The 16,093-nt window shown below is 42.0% G+C and overlaps 1 protein-coding gene across 1 annotated transcript in view; it reads right to left on the bottom strand.

The window, feature by feature from the left end:
• Nucleotides 1-1,176: 1,176 nt before the first annotated feature.
• LOC108697315 (synaptic vesicular amine transporter) overlaps nt 1,177-16,093 on the bottom strand; it is a 31,231-nt gene continuing 16,314 nt past the window's right edge. Inside the window, exons 3-16 of the mRNA XM_018227242.2 lie at nt 15,586-15,925; nt 13,306-13,364; nt 11,707-11,790; nt 10,539-10,631; nt 9,228-9,317; nt 8,570-8,613; nt 8,409-8,469; nt 7,530-7,625; nt 5,439-5,517; nt 4,901-4,952; nt 3,063-3,126; nt 2,212-2,331; nt 1,941-2,074; nt 1,177-1,636 (exon numbers count right to left, since the gene is read on the bottom strand). Coding sequence (XP_018082731.1) covers nt 1,529-1,636; nt 1,941-2,074; nt 2,212-2,331; nt 3,063-3,126; nt 4,901-4,952; nt 5,439-5,517; nt 7,530-7,625; nt 8,409-8,469; nt 8,570-8,613; nt 9,228-9,317; nt 10,539-10,631; nt 11,707-11,790; nt 13,306-13,364; nt 15,586-15,925 — 1,424 coding nt within the window. The 3' untranslated portion in view covers nt 1,177-1,528. The remainder of the gene's footprint in view (nt 1,637-1,940; nt 2,075-2,211; nt 2,332-3,062; nt 3,127-4,900; nt 4,953-5,438; nt 5,518-7,529; nt 7,626-8,408; nt 8,470-8,569; nt 8,614-9,227; nt 9,318-10,538; nt 10,632-11,706; nt 11,791-13,305; nt 13,365-15,585; nt 15,926-16,093) is intronic.

Here is a 16,093-nt window from a genome sequence, read left to right as displayed (position 1 = left end):
CCACCAAATTGGCTTTAGGGTTAGAACTGGCCCAAATGTCATAACCTTAAATGCCAATATCACCTTTACTTTCTCAGCTGAACATAGTGCTGTGAATTTGCCATGGTTTTGTGGGGTAATGGTAACTGTACAGACTATGAGCAAATTTAGGGAGCTGTTCCTGCTGAATTGTGCTAAGTACAGGGGAATACCAATGCTGCCATGGTTGGTAGTTATGGTATTTCTCTGCACAAGCTACAAAATCTATAGGTTGAGCCAGTACCACATACGAGGGTAGCTATGGGAGTTGGTAAGGAAGGCTAATTCTACACTCACCCTTTAATACTTCCATTAGACAAAATCAATGGGACAATAAAGGTTACAAGCCTGTTTCTATAGACTTCTATACTGATTATAGAGCTGATCATCATCCCTAAATACATCTTATATTCATTTCTTTGTCAACGTCTTTCATCATTACTCATTTTATATGTAGAGAGACTATATAAGCTGTGGCGCTGTGTTTTTTTGTTAAAATTAACCCTCATGGCACGTAGGTTACTGGGTCACCATTTGGGCCTCCATGATGTAGACCAGTGATCCCCAACCAGTAGCTCGTGAGCAACATGTTGCTCCCCAACCCTTTGGATGTTGCTCTCAGTGGCCTGCAAGCAGGGCCGGCCTTAGGCCTATTGGACCAATTGGGCCCAATAGGGCCCCGCACCTCTGAGGGCCCCGCACCACAGATAATATTTCCCTCAGCACATGATGCTGCCTGGCCTGCCCCAAACTAATTGGCCCAGTCCACTCTCCTATTTCCTCCCTCTCTCTCTTACCCTGTGTGCCCCTATTATGTGCCCCTATTTCATCCCTCTCACTCTCTTACCTTGTCTGCCCCTTTCCTTTCCATTTTGTGCCTGTATGCCCTTATTTTCCTAAATACTTGGTGTGTCAGTAGCCAGCAACACTTTGTCTAGGGGCCCCGCCAACATGGTCCCAATTGGGCCCCACATTTGATAGGCCCTACCTGCAAGCATGTGCTTATTTTTCAATTCTTTGCTTGGAGGCAAGATTTGGTTGCATAAAAACCAGGTGTACTGCCAAACAGAAACTCCTGTAGGCTGCCAGTCCACATAGGGGCTACCAATAGCCAATCACATTGCTTTTTTGGCACCACTCAGGAACATTTTTTCATGCTTGCGTTGCTCCCCAACTCTTTTTACATCTGGATGTTGCTCATGGGTGAAAGGTTGAGGACCCCTGATGTAGAGCATAAGATCATCCAGTGGGTAATAATTATAGGTTGGGGAACAGGGACATTTTAAGCAAGTTCTCTGCCCTTGTTCTCATCACTGTCTATTTATATCTGCTGGTTACACGGCTGGGCACACAAACATAATAACCTGCAGTAAAGTAGGAGGGAACGGAAACTTTGGTTAATTTACTGTCATTGTGAGATGGATGGGACCGGTAAGTAAAGATTTGTCTTTGTGCGGTGGAAAAATAATCAATGTGCATTGTACAATGCGGGGCACAGAACTTAGGCGCCCTATTCGTCACTTTCTGACTCCTCCTCCTCTCCTGTGTAGTAGGGCTGACCGCTGTTCTGAGTGTACATTTTGGTTTTGATAGGGCAATTGTGATCCATAAGGATTGCCTAAAAGGAAAAAAGGAAAATGTGACATAATGTCCATAGCATAAAATACATAGACAACGTATTACAGTCAACTGTCTTTCAAGATAACTGACTCTGACACAAAGCTGCACGTGGAGAGATATTTGTTTATAGAGGCAGAAAAGTTTTCCATATGAATAAGAGCTACCACATCTCTTCCCATAGACCGTGCCGTCTGCACTGATTCTCTTCCCCATTCTAAAGATCTGCTGTATTCCACAACCATCTACATCTAAAAATGATGACCTCCCTTTTCTAGAAATCTTAATTTAGTGCCATTTCTTACCATTTTTTCTTCCCTTGCTGGAGGGCTCCGTAGGAACAAGCACAAAGGAGCAAATAAAATATCCACCACTCCAATAATGGTCATTAACCAGGGGAAGCCAATGGATTTCGCTATGGCGCCTCCAGCTGACGGACCTGCGATTTCCGGTGAAAGAAGCGTTCAGAAAAGGAATGGTTTACAAGCTGCTGGTCTATTAACTTTGGGGGGCCCTGTTCTTTTGGTTAACATGGTTATATACAATGAACATTTCATGGAAAACCAAAGTCCTTACCAAATGCAAAGCCCATACAAAATGCCACGTCGGCAATTGCGTAAACACTTCCATACACCGACACGTGCCGGAGATCCACTAAATAACCCATGATGGGCATCATAGAAGAGTCCACCATACCTGCACAGAAAGTAAAAGTCACACAATCTATATCAGGGGTCCCCAATCTTTTTTTACCTGTGAGCCACATACTAATTTAAAAAGAGTGGGGAGCAACACAAGATGAGGAGGTGCCCAATAAGGGCTGTGATTGGCTATTTGGTAGCCCCTATGTGGACTGGCAGCCTACAGGAGGCTCTACTTGGCACTATACTTAGGTTTTTATTGAATTAAAACTTGCTTTCAAGCTTGGAATTCAAAAATAAGCCCCTGCTTTGAGGACCATGAGAGCAACATCCAAGAGGTTGGAGAGCAACATGTTACTCGCGAGCTACTGGTTGGGGATCACTCACTGATCTATATGTTTGACCTTGTAAACTTGAATGTTCCTTCTGGTCAAAGAAGCCTATAAACAAATTATCTTTATATTTCTTGGGTTCAAAGATCTCCTAGCCTTTGTGGCTCAACATTTGGTTTAGGTTGCCCCTAGTTCACCCCAGAGCTCAAATCAATCAGCCTTCAGGTTCATCCTATAGACAAGTAAATGTGGAGGATACTGCACATCATTTTCCTATCAAAGGAATTTTATCTTGTGAAAAGGAACATTTTCTATAAGTTGTTTACCTTAAATACAATATAATTTGCATTTAAGATGCTTCTACTCGAGGTGTTTGCCGTGCAATCTGCATCAAATGCCAAGCCCATCAGTATTACTCCGTGAGTTGCTTTTGTATAAGGGAAGTAAGACTTACCAATGGCAAATCCAACTCCAAAGTTTGGTGCTATTAAGCCGTAGATATTACTGGCAAAAGGAACCTGAAGAAGAAAGGAATATTTATTGGTGAGAAACCATCTCATGTAGAGAAACGAACAAAGCAGAAATGGACTGAACCTATAGATAGATATATATATATACATTGCATGGAGAATAAAAATGTTATTTTCTTTCATTTCCATGTGTCTTTGCTTCTTGCTATCAATTTGTGTCTTGTATTTCTCCCACACACTCTGTTATTGTCATATTTTTATCCCTCCGCTTAATTCTCTTCATGCGTTTTTGCTTTGATTTTCCATTATCTGTTATTTTTTTATTCTCCTTCTTTCTTACATCTGTCCGTCCATTATTTCCCTTCTTTTCCCCCTCTCTCCCATACTCTTTTCTATTGTCCCTTGTTCTATCGCTGTCTCCCTGTGTCCTCTGATCTGATTGTTTCTTCAGCCACAAAGATCTTGACTTTGGGTTGAATATTTTGTCTTCGTGGATAGGGAGGTTGAGGGTTGATTGAGTTTTAGGTTGTTGGCACATTTCAGTGCACTTCAGATTAAAAGTACCCAAAACTACCTGATGCCGCCTGCCCCTGGGAAACACCTGATCATTTTGGAGCTGGTGCTTTTCACCCTAGAAAATGCTCGTAACGAATACGTATCGGGTGATTTCCATTCAAGTCAAAGGATGGTGGCAGGGATTGCCAGGTAACTATAAAGTGCAAGCTAAGAAGCACTCGGTGTGCCGAGAGTTTAAACTGTCTGCGTTTATGGTTATTGTAGCCACAAATAATTCCATAAGAACAAATACATATAGGGGCAGATTTATCAAGAGTCAAAGTGAAAATTCGAAGTTAAAAAATTAGACTTTCGAGCTGTACTTCGACTAGGGAATATCGAAATTTATCATGTACTGTCTCTTTAAAACTTCGGCATCGACCATTCGCCATCTAAAACCTGCCGAATTGCTGTTTTAGCCTATGGGGGACCTCCTTGAACCTATTTGGAGTCAATTGGTGGACTTTGAAAAATCTAAGGTTTTTTTTTTTAAAATACTTTGAATCGAATTCGATTGAATACGAACTTAGCTCGAATAAAACCTATTCACCTTAAAAAAAAACTTTGTTTTTTTTTTCAATAAATTTCAGCTGGTCTTTTTTTATCCGAATGTCGAAGTTATGGGAGTTCAAAAAAACTCCTATTACTTCGAATGTCGACCCTTGATAAATCTGCCCCTTATTCTTCAATATTGAAAATTAAATAATCTTTGTATAGGTATAGGATCAGTTCTCCATAAAGCTCTGAATTACGGAAAAGCCATCTGCTATAGATTGTAATGAAATTTTAATTATAAAACTGTGTAATAATAAAACAGTCACTTGTACTTGATCCCAAATAAGAGGCGCATTTATCAAGGGTTGAATTTCGAGTTTTTTAAAACTCCCATGAACTTCGAAATTCGACCAATCGAAATGTATTAATAAAATCGAATTTTCAAAACTCGGGCTAATAGAATCGACCCAAATTTAAAAAACTCGATTTGAGTTTTTTCTCTGAAAAAAACTCGAATATCAGGATCCCTGGATCTCTCCCTTTGATTGGTTTTAGGTGGCGAATAGTCGAATTTGAGTTCTTAAAGGGTATGATAAATCTCGAAAAATCTAATTTGAATTTTTTTAAAAACTCACATCAAATTTGAATAACTCCCTAGTTGAATTTGACAGTTTTGACCAAAAAAAACAAAAAACTGGAAAATAAGAATTTCGAATTTAAAATGAAAATTTGACCCTTAATGTTTCCCATATTGTGCGCTGTAGGTACTTACACATATAATGCTTATTCCCACCACAATCATCCCAACGAACGCACAAAGCCACCTGGCAAGGAAGAGAGAATATACAGATTTATATAAATAAGCAAAGGGCAAGTACAGCTTGACTGCTGCAGCGAGGAGACCCCAAGGGGTACATTTATCAAAGAGTGAAGTTCAGCCACTAGAGTGAGATTCCGCAGCTCTCAATTCATTTCTATGGGATTTTGAAAGGCGTATTTATCAATGGGTGAAGTGAAAGTTCACCCTTTGATAAATACGCCTATAAAAATCCCATAGAAATGAATGGAGAGTGGCGGCATTTCACTCTATTGGCGGAACTTCACTATTAACTTCACTCTTTGATAAATATACCCCCAAGTTTCTGGGAAGGAATCAGTGATTCCTTAAACTTAAGCATTTAGGGACAGTTTCCCATGAGCCGTAAAAGAATGTAATTGTACCATAAATATTCGCCAGCCCATTGCTCCGACCCCCACCTCCCTGACCCTTGGATATTGATGAGATGTGTGAAAGCAATAAAGACTCGTACCTTCCCATCTTGTGAGCGAGGGGCCCAAAAATATTGGTTCCAAGGAGGTAGGAGATGCTGGCCGGGAGAAAAGCAACACCTGAGTAATGAAGAGACATTGTGCTTATCAGCTCATTATCAGCTCATTATCAGCTCATTATCAGCTCATTATCAGCTCATTATCATCAGCTCATTATCAGCTCAGGGGACAATATCAGTGCAGAAATAATGAAAAGAGATATGAGTCCGGTTTAATATCCGCTGGCTGGGTTCTCTGTCGCTCCCTCCAGCAGGAGCCTCAATAATAAGGGATGATCAGAGAAAAGACTTGCAGGTCCTTCATTGCCTGATTCTTATCTCAACTTGCCCTGCAATCTCTTTGTTCATCTGCTCTTTGTGAGCACTAAAAGGGATTCGTTATCCATTCTCCAAATGGACAGAATTCATAAGACATTTACTTGGTATTTGTTTTATTTTTACCCCAAATTTACTTGCCCTTTGCGTCTGATACTGGACATTCCTCTTCTCCTCCTTTTCAACAATCTTTTCCTTTTCAACAATCTGCACTTGTTAGGCTCAGGCCACACTGGGCGTTTTGGGGAGATTTGGTCGCCTGGTGACTAATCGCCTAGTTATAGGCTCATCCCTACTGTCACTTTGTGTCTCACACTCACATATTATTAATAATAGATCCTGTAAAGCATCAGTTTAATTGGCACTTTGGTTAATGGCCTCGGGACTGGAGCTCGTCTCTCCATGACTCTGTGATGCTGCTCATTGTTGGGTTAGAGACGAATATGAAACAAAGGAGCAATGCGGAGCTTCATACTCTAAATAAGGAGGAAATTGGCAGTTTCAGTAAATGTTTAAAGGCCAGCGCTAGCCTCCCAATAATCAGGTAAAAAGAATAGTTGATATTCGGAGGTGTGAAATGATTCCCATCTTTATTGGGCATATGGGGGGCTTTTGGAAAGTCAATAATTAAATATTCATTTTAGCCTCCAGCTTTATCAGGATCAAGAAACAAACACTGGTCCCCACGATCTTATAACAGACCGGTAACCATGGCAACCATCCCATGACAGTCATTGGTTATGGTAATCAGACTTCCATACGACCCATGTTAAGTCTATAGAAGCCCGGTCGGCTCATTTATTCCATTGTTTCCTTTTCAGTCTCATTCCTAAAATGTTGTGTTTTTCTATTGCATATTACTGAATGGAATACAGATACTGTATCTATATCTATAGCATTGATTCAGTTCATTTAGGGTAATGCACGAGTAAATTATTGGCAGGGGTCAACTTTTTCTTTGCAATTGGGTCATCGGTTATTACTCAGTAGAATGTACAGGTAAGAGATCCGTTATCCAGAAATCCCCAGGTCTTGAGCATTCTGGATGACAGGTCCCATCCATTATCAGGAAACCCGTTATCCAGAAAGCTCAGAATTACAGAAAGGCAGTGTCCCATAGACTCCATTTTATCCAAATAATCCAAATGTTTAAAAATGATTTCCTTTTTCGGTGTAATAATAAAACAGTCGCTTGTACTTGATCCCAACTAAGATATAATTAATCCTTATTGGAGGCAAAACCAGCCTATTGGGTTTATTTAATGTTTATATGAGTTTCTAGTTGACTTAAGGCATAAGATTGTAGATAGTACAGGTATGGGATCCGTTATCCAGAAACCTGTCACCCAAAAGCTCCAAATTACGCAAAGTCCGTCTCCCATAGACTCCATTATAATCAAATTTATATTTTTAAAAATGATTTCCTTTTTCTGTGTAATAATAAAACAGTCACTTGTACTTGTTCCAAACTAAGATATACCGGTAATTAATCCTTATTGGAGGCAAAACTAGCCTATTGGGTTTATTTCATGTCTATATGTTATTTCTAGTAGATTTAAGGTATGAAGACCCAAATTATGGAAACATCCGTTATCCGGAAAACCCCAGGTCCCGAGCATTCTGGATAACAGGTCCCATACCTGTACTTGGCAGCCTTGGGTGGGATCTATGTGCAACTGTGCAGGGACAATTCCTTGGGAAGAATAAGATCCAGCCCTTAGACAATTCCAATGGCAGTAGCAAGAAGGCGTTTCTTACCCAGCTGCCATTTTCGGGAGCACATAGTCTCCATCATCCAGATGGGTAGAGCAGGCTCTAGCATGGCGATGGCCATATTTGCAAAACAGATGGATCCTAAAATAAAGAATAAAAAGTAACAGAACCTGCAGATTCCCAGTCGCTTTGTTCCCAGGGTTTGTTGTGGATTCTTTTGTTGGACTGAATTTAGATTTGAGCTGATGTGTTGCTGCTTTAGTTCTATAGGGGCCACAGCAAAGGAGGTGCCTGGGGGATCTGTGGCCCTGTGCCGGCTCTAGCAGCTGATGTGTTGACTGTGATTTGGGATCGTTGGTTTGGGATTCACAATGAAAGGAGGCGGCTCTTAAACAATTGGCCAGTAGTGAGCTATATAATATAGACTCCTATATAATATAGACTCCTATATAATATAGACTCCTACTGATGCCACATTATTGCCCAGCAGATGCTGCAGAACATCTTAGTTTAAGGCCCTTTGTATTTAATTTTCATATTATTCCGTTTTTTCTATAGTTTACTCCTTCTGTATAGTGATGGGTGAATTTCGCAAAATGGGCGAAAAATTCACGAAATGTGTCCAAATGGGCCTTGGCATTAAAGTTGACGCCGGCGCCCATTAAAGTCACTGTGTGGCGTTAATCGTCGCCAGCGTCGTTGATTCCGTCACCAAATTTGTGAATTTATTCGCCAACGGTGAAATTCTCCCCAAATTCGCACCTGCCGAATAAATTCGCCATTACTACTACTGTATTTATAGTGTTGGGATCTCTGTATTTTTCCCTTTTTTCAGTCTCGGGCACTATTATTATGTTATTATATAGGTATATATCATGTAAATCATCATCTATATATATATACTGTATATATATCTCATCTTACCTGCAGCAATGAGGATGTAGGGGTCCCTAATTAAGTTTAAGAGAGGGGTTCCCGTCTGACTCTGCAAAAGTAAAGAGAAGGGAAGAGGGAGTTTATTTCAGTGGATGATCCAGGCAGTTTGGATGAAGTCCGAGCCAATATCCGGGAGAGCAGGTACTTACCTCTGGTTGTACCCGAGACGGCTGCAAGACAATCAACTGCAGAGCTGGAAAAGGAAGAAGTGATGCTATGAGGCCATGGATTCATATCATGTCTCAAGGTGTATGGAGACTTCTGATTGGCCTCCCCAACCGATATCTGGCCAAAAATAGGTCAGATATCGATCAGGCAAGTTTGATTTTCCCCACAATTGAGGACCACGTCAACTATTCCCATCAGCGCCCATTCCCATTGTTGTTATACAATTATTTGGCCCTAGGGCCGATCAAATTACCCAGATATTGTCCTCCCTTTGGTGAGGTCGATCTTATAGTGTAAGGCTCCTTCAGGATTCCTGATGTTCCTGATATTCACCTGATAACAAAACCACTAAAAGGTCTTGGAAGTGTCCCTAATGGAACAAATTTGTCAAGTTCTATATTTAAAGACTAGGTGCCCCCTGTGCCAGTCTGGGTTACAAACTGATCCTGGCGGCTACTCCTCCAGCCACACTGAGCTCTCTGTGACCCCAACTGCTCAACGACCCTCAATGTCAGCAACGCCTGTGTAGCCTAATATGCACCTCTCATAACTCAGCGCCAGAATTAAACTCACAGAAGTTATAGGATTACACATATATTACATTTTTCATAATCAGTATGAAAGGATCCTAAGACTGACCTCCATCGAATAAAACCAGCACAGCCAATACCAGGAAAGGAGCCGTCTTCCCCACAAACTCATACAAAATACTTCCAAACGGGGGGCCGACTGAGGGGGAAACAGAGCTCTTGTTAGTTTGTTTGAGATTGATACAATGTTACTTAAGAGTAAAACAATGGAAATATAAATAGATTCCTGTATAATGATCCATTGTGATTTACACAGGGAACTCTGAGTCCCACTCATGTATTATAAGGGATAATGTACCCCCTACTGTAAATGATAAGGATATTAGAAGTCACTGAGGGGTTGTTCTGTGACCATATAAAGACACAAGGCTGCAGGCTGAGTTATACAGGGAACTCTGAGTATCACTCATGTATTATAAGGGATAATCTACCCCCTACTGTAAATGATAAGGATATTAGAAGTCACTGAGGGGTTGTTCTGTGACCATATAAAGGCACAAGGCTGCAGGCTGAGTTATACAGGGAACTCTGAGTATCACTCATGTATTATAAGGGATAATGTACCCCCTACTGTAAATGATAAGGATATTAGAAGTCACTGAGGGGTTGTTCTGTGACCATATAAAGGCACAAGGCTGCAGGCTGAGTTATACAGGGAACTCTGAGTATCACTCATGTATTATAAGGGATAATGTACCCCCTACTGTAAATGATAAGGATATTAGAAGTCACTGAGGGGTTGTTCTGTGACCATATAAAGACACAAGGCTGCAGGCTGAGTTATACAGGGAACTCTGAGTATCACTCATGTATTATAAGGGATAATGTACCCCCTACTGTAAATGATAAGGATATTAGAAGTCACTGAGGGGTTGTTCTGTGACCATATAAAGACACAAGGCTGCAGGCTGAGTTATACAGGGAACTCTGAGTATCACTCATGTATTATAAGGGGATAATGTACCCCCTACTGTAAATGATAAGGATATTAGAAGTCACTGAGGGGTTGTTCTGTGACCATATAAAGGCACAAGGCTGCAGGCTGAGTTATACAGGGAACTCTGAGTATCACTCATGTATTATAAGGGATAATGTACCCCCTACTGTAAATGATAAGGATATTAGAAGTCACTGAGGGGTTGTTCTGTGACCATATAAAGGCACAAGGCTGCAGGCTGAGTTATACAGGGAACTCTGAGTACTTATTTCTGCAAAGTTGAAGGTATTTTGTTTTTTATAGGAGACATGATAAGACTTAGTATTGAATAAAATGACAATATCATTAAGAATTGTTTGTATATTTTACAGTTTTTTCTGTCTCTTGGGGAAAAAAAAAGAAAAATATGAGTAGCCTACTAACCTAACACACCCATAGCCAGTCCTCCCAAAGCGATGCCCATGGCATTCCCCCGCTCTTCATCATCCGTGTATACGCTGGCCAACATGCCCATACCTGCAGAGACAGGTGAGAGGGTGCAGGGAGAGAGAGAGAGAGAGAGAGAGAGAGAGAGATGGGTGCAGAGAGAGAGAGAGAGAGTGAGAGAGAGAGAGAGAGAGAGAGAGAGAGTGAGAGAGAGAGAGAGAGAGAGAGAGAGAGATGGGTGCAGAGAGAGAGAGAGAGAGAGAGAGAGAGAGAGAGAGAGAGAGATGGGTGCAGAGAGAGAGAGAGAGAGAGAGAGATGGGTGCAGAGAGAGAGAGATGGAGAGAGAGAGAGAGAGAGAGAGAGAGAGAGATGGGTGCAGAGAGAGAGAGAGAGAGAGAGAGAGATGGGTGCAGAGAGAGAGAGAGAGAGAGAGAGATGGGTGCAGAGAGAGAGAGAGGGAGAGAGAGAGAGAGAGAGAGAGAGAGAGAGAGAGAGAGAGAGAGAGAGAGAGAGGTGGGCTGCTGTATGTACATTGGGTTTAGAAAGCAAATCTCCTCTCCTGCTGCAGCCGACTGCCCCTAATCCCTACATCTGATACAGGAATATGACAAACAGATAAAGCCGACTGTGACCTTTATAAATATGTCAGTAAATATTGGACTGACCTGATATAGAAACTGTCGATTATTACAACATGAATCTGGCAGAGTTTGGATTTTAATATAAACATAAAATATCTACAGCCTGCGCTCAGTTATTTCATACAGTCCAACCAGCGGGGGCTACACAGAGGGGCATATAAATGAATCATTATAGCAGGGGGTGCCCAAAAGCTACATCTGGATCTACAGGAGACCTTTAACTGGTGATCAGTAAATCTCACTGTCAACTAACAGCTTGTCTATATCTCCCTCCTGTTTCAGGCTTTTCATTCAGATATACATTAGAAATAATTGTTAAATATCACAAAATACATTCTCTCATTAATCAATATAATATTTAAGTGATATTTTCCATGGAACAAAATGCTACCAATTTTATGGATATAGATCATAATGGGACATTATCACTATAAGTAGATCTCACATTAGTAAAGTCTGGGCCCTCCTGTATTATAGGAAATAGACCTCTGATAATGGGTCAGAAATAAATATTTAGTCCTACCTGCGACTGATGAACAGGACGAGCCGATTCCTTGGAGGGATCTCGCTATGAAAAGCAAAGTGTAACTCCCGGAGAAGGCAAACACTGAAACATAGAGAATCCCATGTGAAATATATACAGTCAAATGAAAAAGTTTGGGAACCCTTCTTAATTCTTTGTAGTTTTGTTTATCATTGGCTGAGCTTTCAAAGTAGCAACTTCCTTTTAATATATAACTTGCCTTATGGGAACAGTAGTATTTCAGCAGTGACATCAAGTTTATTGGATTAACAGAAAATATTCAATATGCATCATAACTAAATTAGACAGGTGCATAAATTTGGGCACCCCAACAGAGATATTACATCAATACTTAGTTACAAATGTAACAGCCTATAGACGCCTCCTATAGACTTTGATGAGTGTCTGGATTCTGGATGTGGCTATTTCTGACCATTGGTCCATACAAAATCTCTCCAGTTCAGTTAAATTTAATTTCTGCCGAGCATGGACAGTCTGCTTCAGATCATCCCATAGATTTTCCATGATATTCAAGTCGGGGGACTCCAGAATATTGTACTTGTCCCTCTGCATAAATGTTTTCGTAGATTTCCAAATGTGTTTAGGGTCATTGTCTTGTTGGAAATATCCGACCCCTGCAGCAGAACTTCAACTTTGTGACTGATGTTTGAACATTATCCTAAAGAATTTGTTGATATTGGGTTGAATTCATCCAACAAGGGCCCCAGTAGTCCCTGAACTAGCCACACAGCCCCTGAACTAGCCACACAGGCCCGGGAACTAGCCACACAGCCCCACAGCATGATGGGACGTCCACCAAATGTGACAGTCGGTAGCAGGTGTTTTTCTGGGAATGTGGTTTTCTTCTTCCGCCATGCAAAGCACTTTTTGTTATGCGCAAATAACTCAATTTTTGTCTCCTCAGTCCAAAGCACTTTGTTCCCAAATGCCTGTGTGTTGTGTAAATGATCTTTTCCATACAACAAGCGAGTGTGTTTGTGTGAGTGCAGAAATTGCTTCTTTCTCATCCCCCTGCCATACACATGTTCTTTGTGCAAATTGTGCTGAATTGTAGAACGATGTACAGATACACCTGCATCTGCAGCAAGATCTTCTTGCAGGTCTTTGGAGATGATCTTTGGCTTGTCTGTAACATTCTCACAATCCTCCGCATATGTCGCTCCTGGATTTTTCTTGGCCTGTCAGACCTGGGTTTTACAGCAACTGTGCCTGTGGCCTTCCATTTCCTCATTCCATTCCTTACAGTTGGAACTGACAGTTTAATAAACCTCTGAGATGCTTTTTGTAGCCTTCCCCTAAACCATGATACTGAACAATCTTTGTTTTCAGATCTTTTGAGAGTTGCTTTGAGGATCCCATGCTGTCACTCTTCAGAGGAGAGTCAAACAGAAGCACAACTTGCAATTGGTCACCTGAAATACCTTTTCTCATGATTGGACACACCTGCCTATGAAGTTAAGGTGGCCATACACGGGCCGATAAAAGCTGCTGACAGACCAAGTCGGCATCTAATTGGCCCATGTATGGGGCCCTCTCTTGGTGTATGGCCACCTTTAACGCAGAAACTGCGATACTTACTGATTGTCGATAGAAACATAATGCAGAATCCAGCGAACATCGGGATCTGGTATCCAATCCTGCAGGGAAATATACAGAACGTCAGCGTGGATTCTGGGTAATTTGTGGGTCTTATTCTCATAGGGGTGGCGGCTGCAGAACTATAATTCATATATATGTCGCCCCATCTCCAGCTCCCTGTTTTTATTGTATCCCCAGGATGGGATCAGAAATGATTTATCTGGGCTGGATGGGGCTTCAGTAAATTTCCTCTACCTCTTAGAACTCTATGGTTTCCATCTCCATCCCACCTGCTGCTGTATAGCACCCCAAAAAGGGGATGTCATTTAAAAAAGGGCAGTTCTGCAACCCAAGAGTAAAGTGCAACCATATGTTGCAAGTATTGTCTTTGGCGTCTGTACCCCATTTGGTGTACGTTGATATTTTATCGGTGGTGGGGGTGACTCTATTCGCCATACAGCGCCCTCTTGTCATTTGGGGTGAGGTGGGACCTATTGCCGGGATATAATGTTTCCCAGAGTAAGTGGGAGATCTTCAAGTATCCCCAGTATCAATAATAGGAGGGCTCAGCGTTGCTCAGGACAATACGTGATTGGGTGGCTCTTTAGTTTTGTCTATAAGGTTTGTGCTTGGGAATTTTGGCCTTTTGAGTTCCCACATTTATTAACAGAGACCCTTGGGTTAGGGGGTTCCTAGCGCTTAGGGGGAGTGAGATAGAGGTTACTCTGATGTGGAGTCTTCACTAAAAGCAACAAGCATGATCCCACCAAGGATTCCAGACGACTGCATGAAATAATCTCTTAAAGGGTCCTATAAAGTCTTAAAAGCTCTTTGGGAATGGAATTGTCAAGCAGGAGATCCGATACCTCTCTAAGGCAGGTCCTGATGAATAAAAGAGTCCCTGGGCTACTGGCAAACAAACTAACTGGAAAGATTTGGATCCCACTGATAAACCCAGAGTGAAGTTCAGACCGGAGTCCCGTCACGTCATTGATTGTCAGCCTGATGGGTTGTCTGGACCTTTCCAGCACCAGAAGCCAATAAACCAAATTCTGTATCTGACAGTGACACCTTTACAATTCTCTGTATTGGGAAAGTTATTCTTCATCATGTACCAAGATCTGATCTGGACAAAGTACACAAGTATCTGCAGGTCTGGGGCAGTTAAATTGTAGGGGCAGCGTAACACCCAACTGTATCGACTGGGGACTCACTATCACCCACCAGTTTAGTACTGGGGACAAGGAGGGCTGGATATTTTGGCAGCTGCTTGAATCTCCCACCCTGCAGTAGTGCCGATTGGGCAGGTAAGTGCCAGTGGGTGGGTGGATAAGCTGGAAGTGAGCAGGGGAGTAAATTTGGGGGTTCAGAAGGACACAAGCCTAGTGTCGCCCCACCTTAAAATCTGGCCCTATCAATGTGATATCATACAGAGGGTCAGATTGGTGTCTTCGCCGCTGGGGTGGGGGGCCCCGAAGTAGCAGCCCCAAGGGCCCCCCACCCCAGCGGCGAAGACACCTCAGGCCCCCCCACACTGCAGCCCCCCTCTCTTACTTTTTTCTGGGGGCCCACCAGGTTTTTTCCCGGTGTCCCTCTGGCTCAGTCCAACGCTGATCATACAGATGATGCAACATTCTAGGGTGACTTCTTATTGGGGACGTTTACTTGGTAACAGAGGCAAATTTCACAGAAGAGCACCCCAAAACCAGCACCTCAAATCACCTCACTCCCATTTGCCAACAACCAACCCACCCACTGACATGTCCCTGCTCACATCACCCACTCGGCCTCATATCTGATCAGCAGTACTGGGAATTGGAAGATTCAAAATTCCTTTTAATTCCATAAAACTATCTAATACTTAATAATGCTTGAGTGACATCACAACGGTGACTCTGTTGGCCAGAGCATGCCACAAGCTGTTAAATAAAAATAATACCATTATTTATTTTAGTGTGGGGGGTATAGTAATCCTTACACTACGTCAATGACATCGCAAAATAACAGCTTGAGGATCGCAGGTTACATGTTTCCCTAATATCCTTATATTTTCAAAGCAGGTGTATACATGAGTGACGTCACAAGTGGAATCTTTATATTCATTGTCACAGCTGTAGAATTCTATTGATGTGATCATTACACAGGGAATAACATGCTGCTAAATATAAGGAAATTACAAGTCATTATGGAGATGATGTATTTGCTCACTGACAATTGCACCTTCCTATTAATGAGAGGCTGATGACACCTATAGAAGTGATGGGAGCTGCACCCACGTACCTGTTAGTCATGGGTCCTATGAATGGGTTGGTCAGCAGCTGCACCGTCGCCTTTGACGCAAACAATAAACCAACTTTGACATTTTCATTCAGTAAACTGGAATCTGCCTTGGGGCAATCGGCGGGCGCAGGGGGGGTAGAGAGACCCGGAGACGACGTCGGGGTCAGAGCCAAGCGTTGCAGTTGGTCGTTACTCGTGAAGTTTGTGGTGATCACTGTAGTGTTGTCATAGTAGGAGAAGATGCTGTGAAACCCACTGGGAGCTGCGGGGGGAATCGATCCATCATTTGTGTTGTTTGATTCATGTGTCATTGAGTAAAGATAACTGGGGATTATGGGAACTGTGGGGATAAAAGGAAAGTAAATATTAAACAGAATGATGAATATTCTCTGTAGCATGTTGTATAATAACAATCACAGGCACAAAGCTTATAAGTGTAAAAAGTAAATCACTCATGTATTATAAGGGATAATGTACCCCCTACTGTAAATGATAAGGATATTAGAAG

Source organism: Xenopus laevis, chromosome 7S (assembly GCF_017654675.1).
Source record: "Xenopus laevis strain J_2021 chromosome 7S, Xenopus_laevis_v10.1, whole genome shotgun sequence".
In the NCBI taxonomy this organism is placed as follows: domain Eukaryota; kingdom Metazoa; phylum Chordata; class Amphibia; order Anura; family Pipidae; genus Xenopus; species Xenopus laevis.
This window is presented reverse-complemented; position numbering and strand designations above follow the sequence as displayed.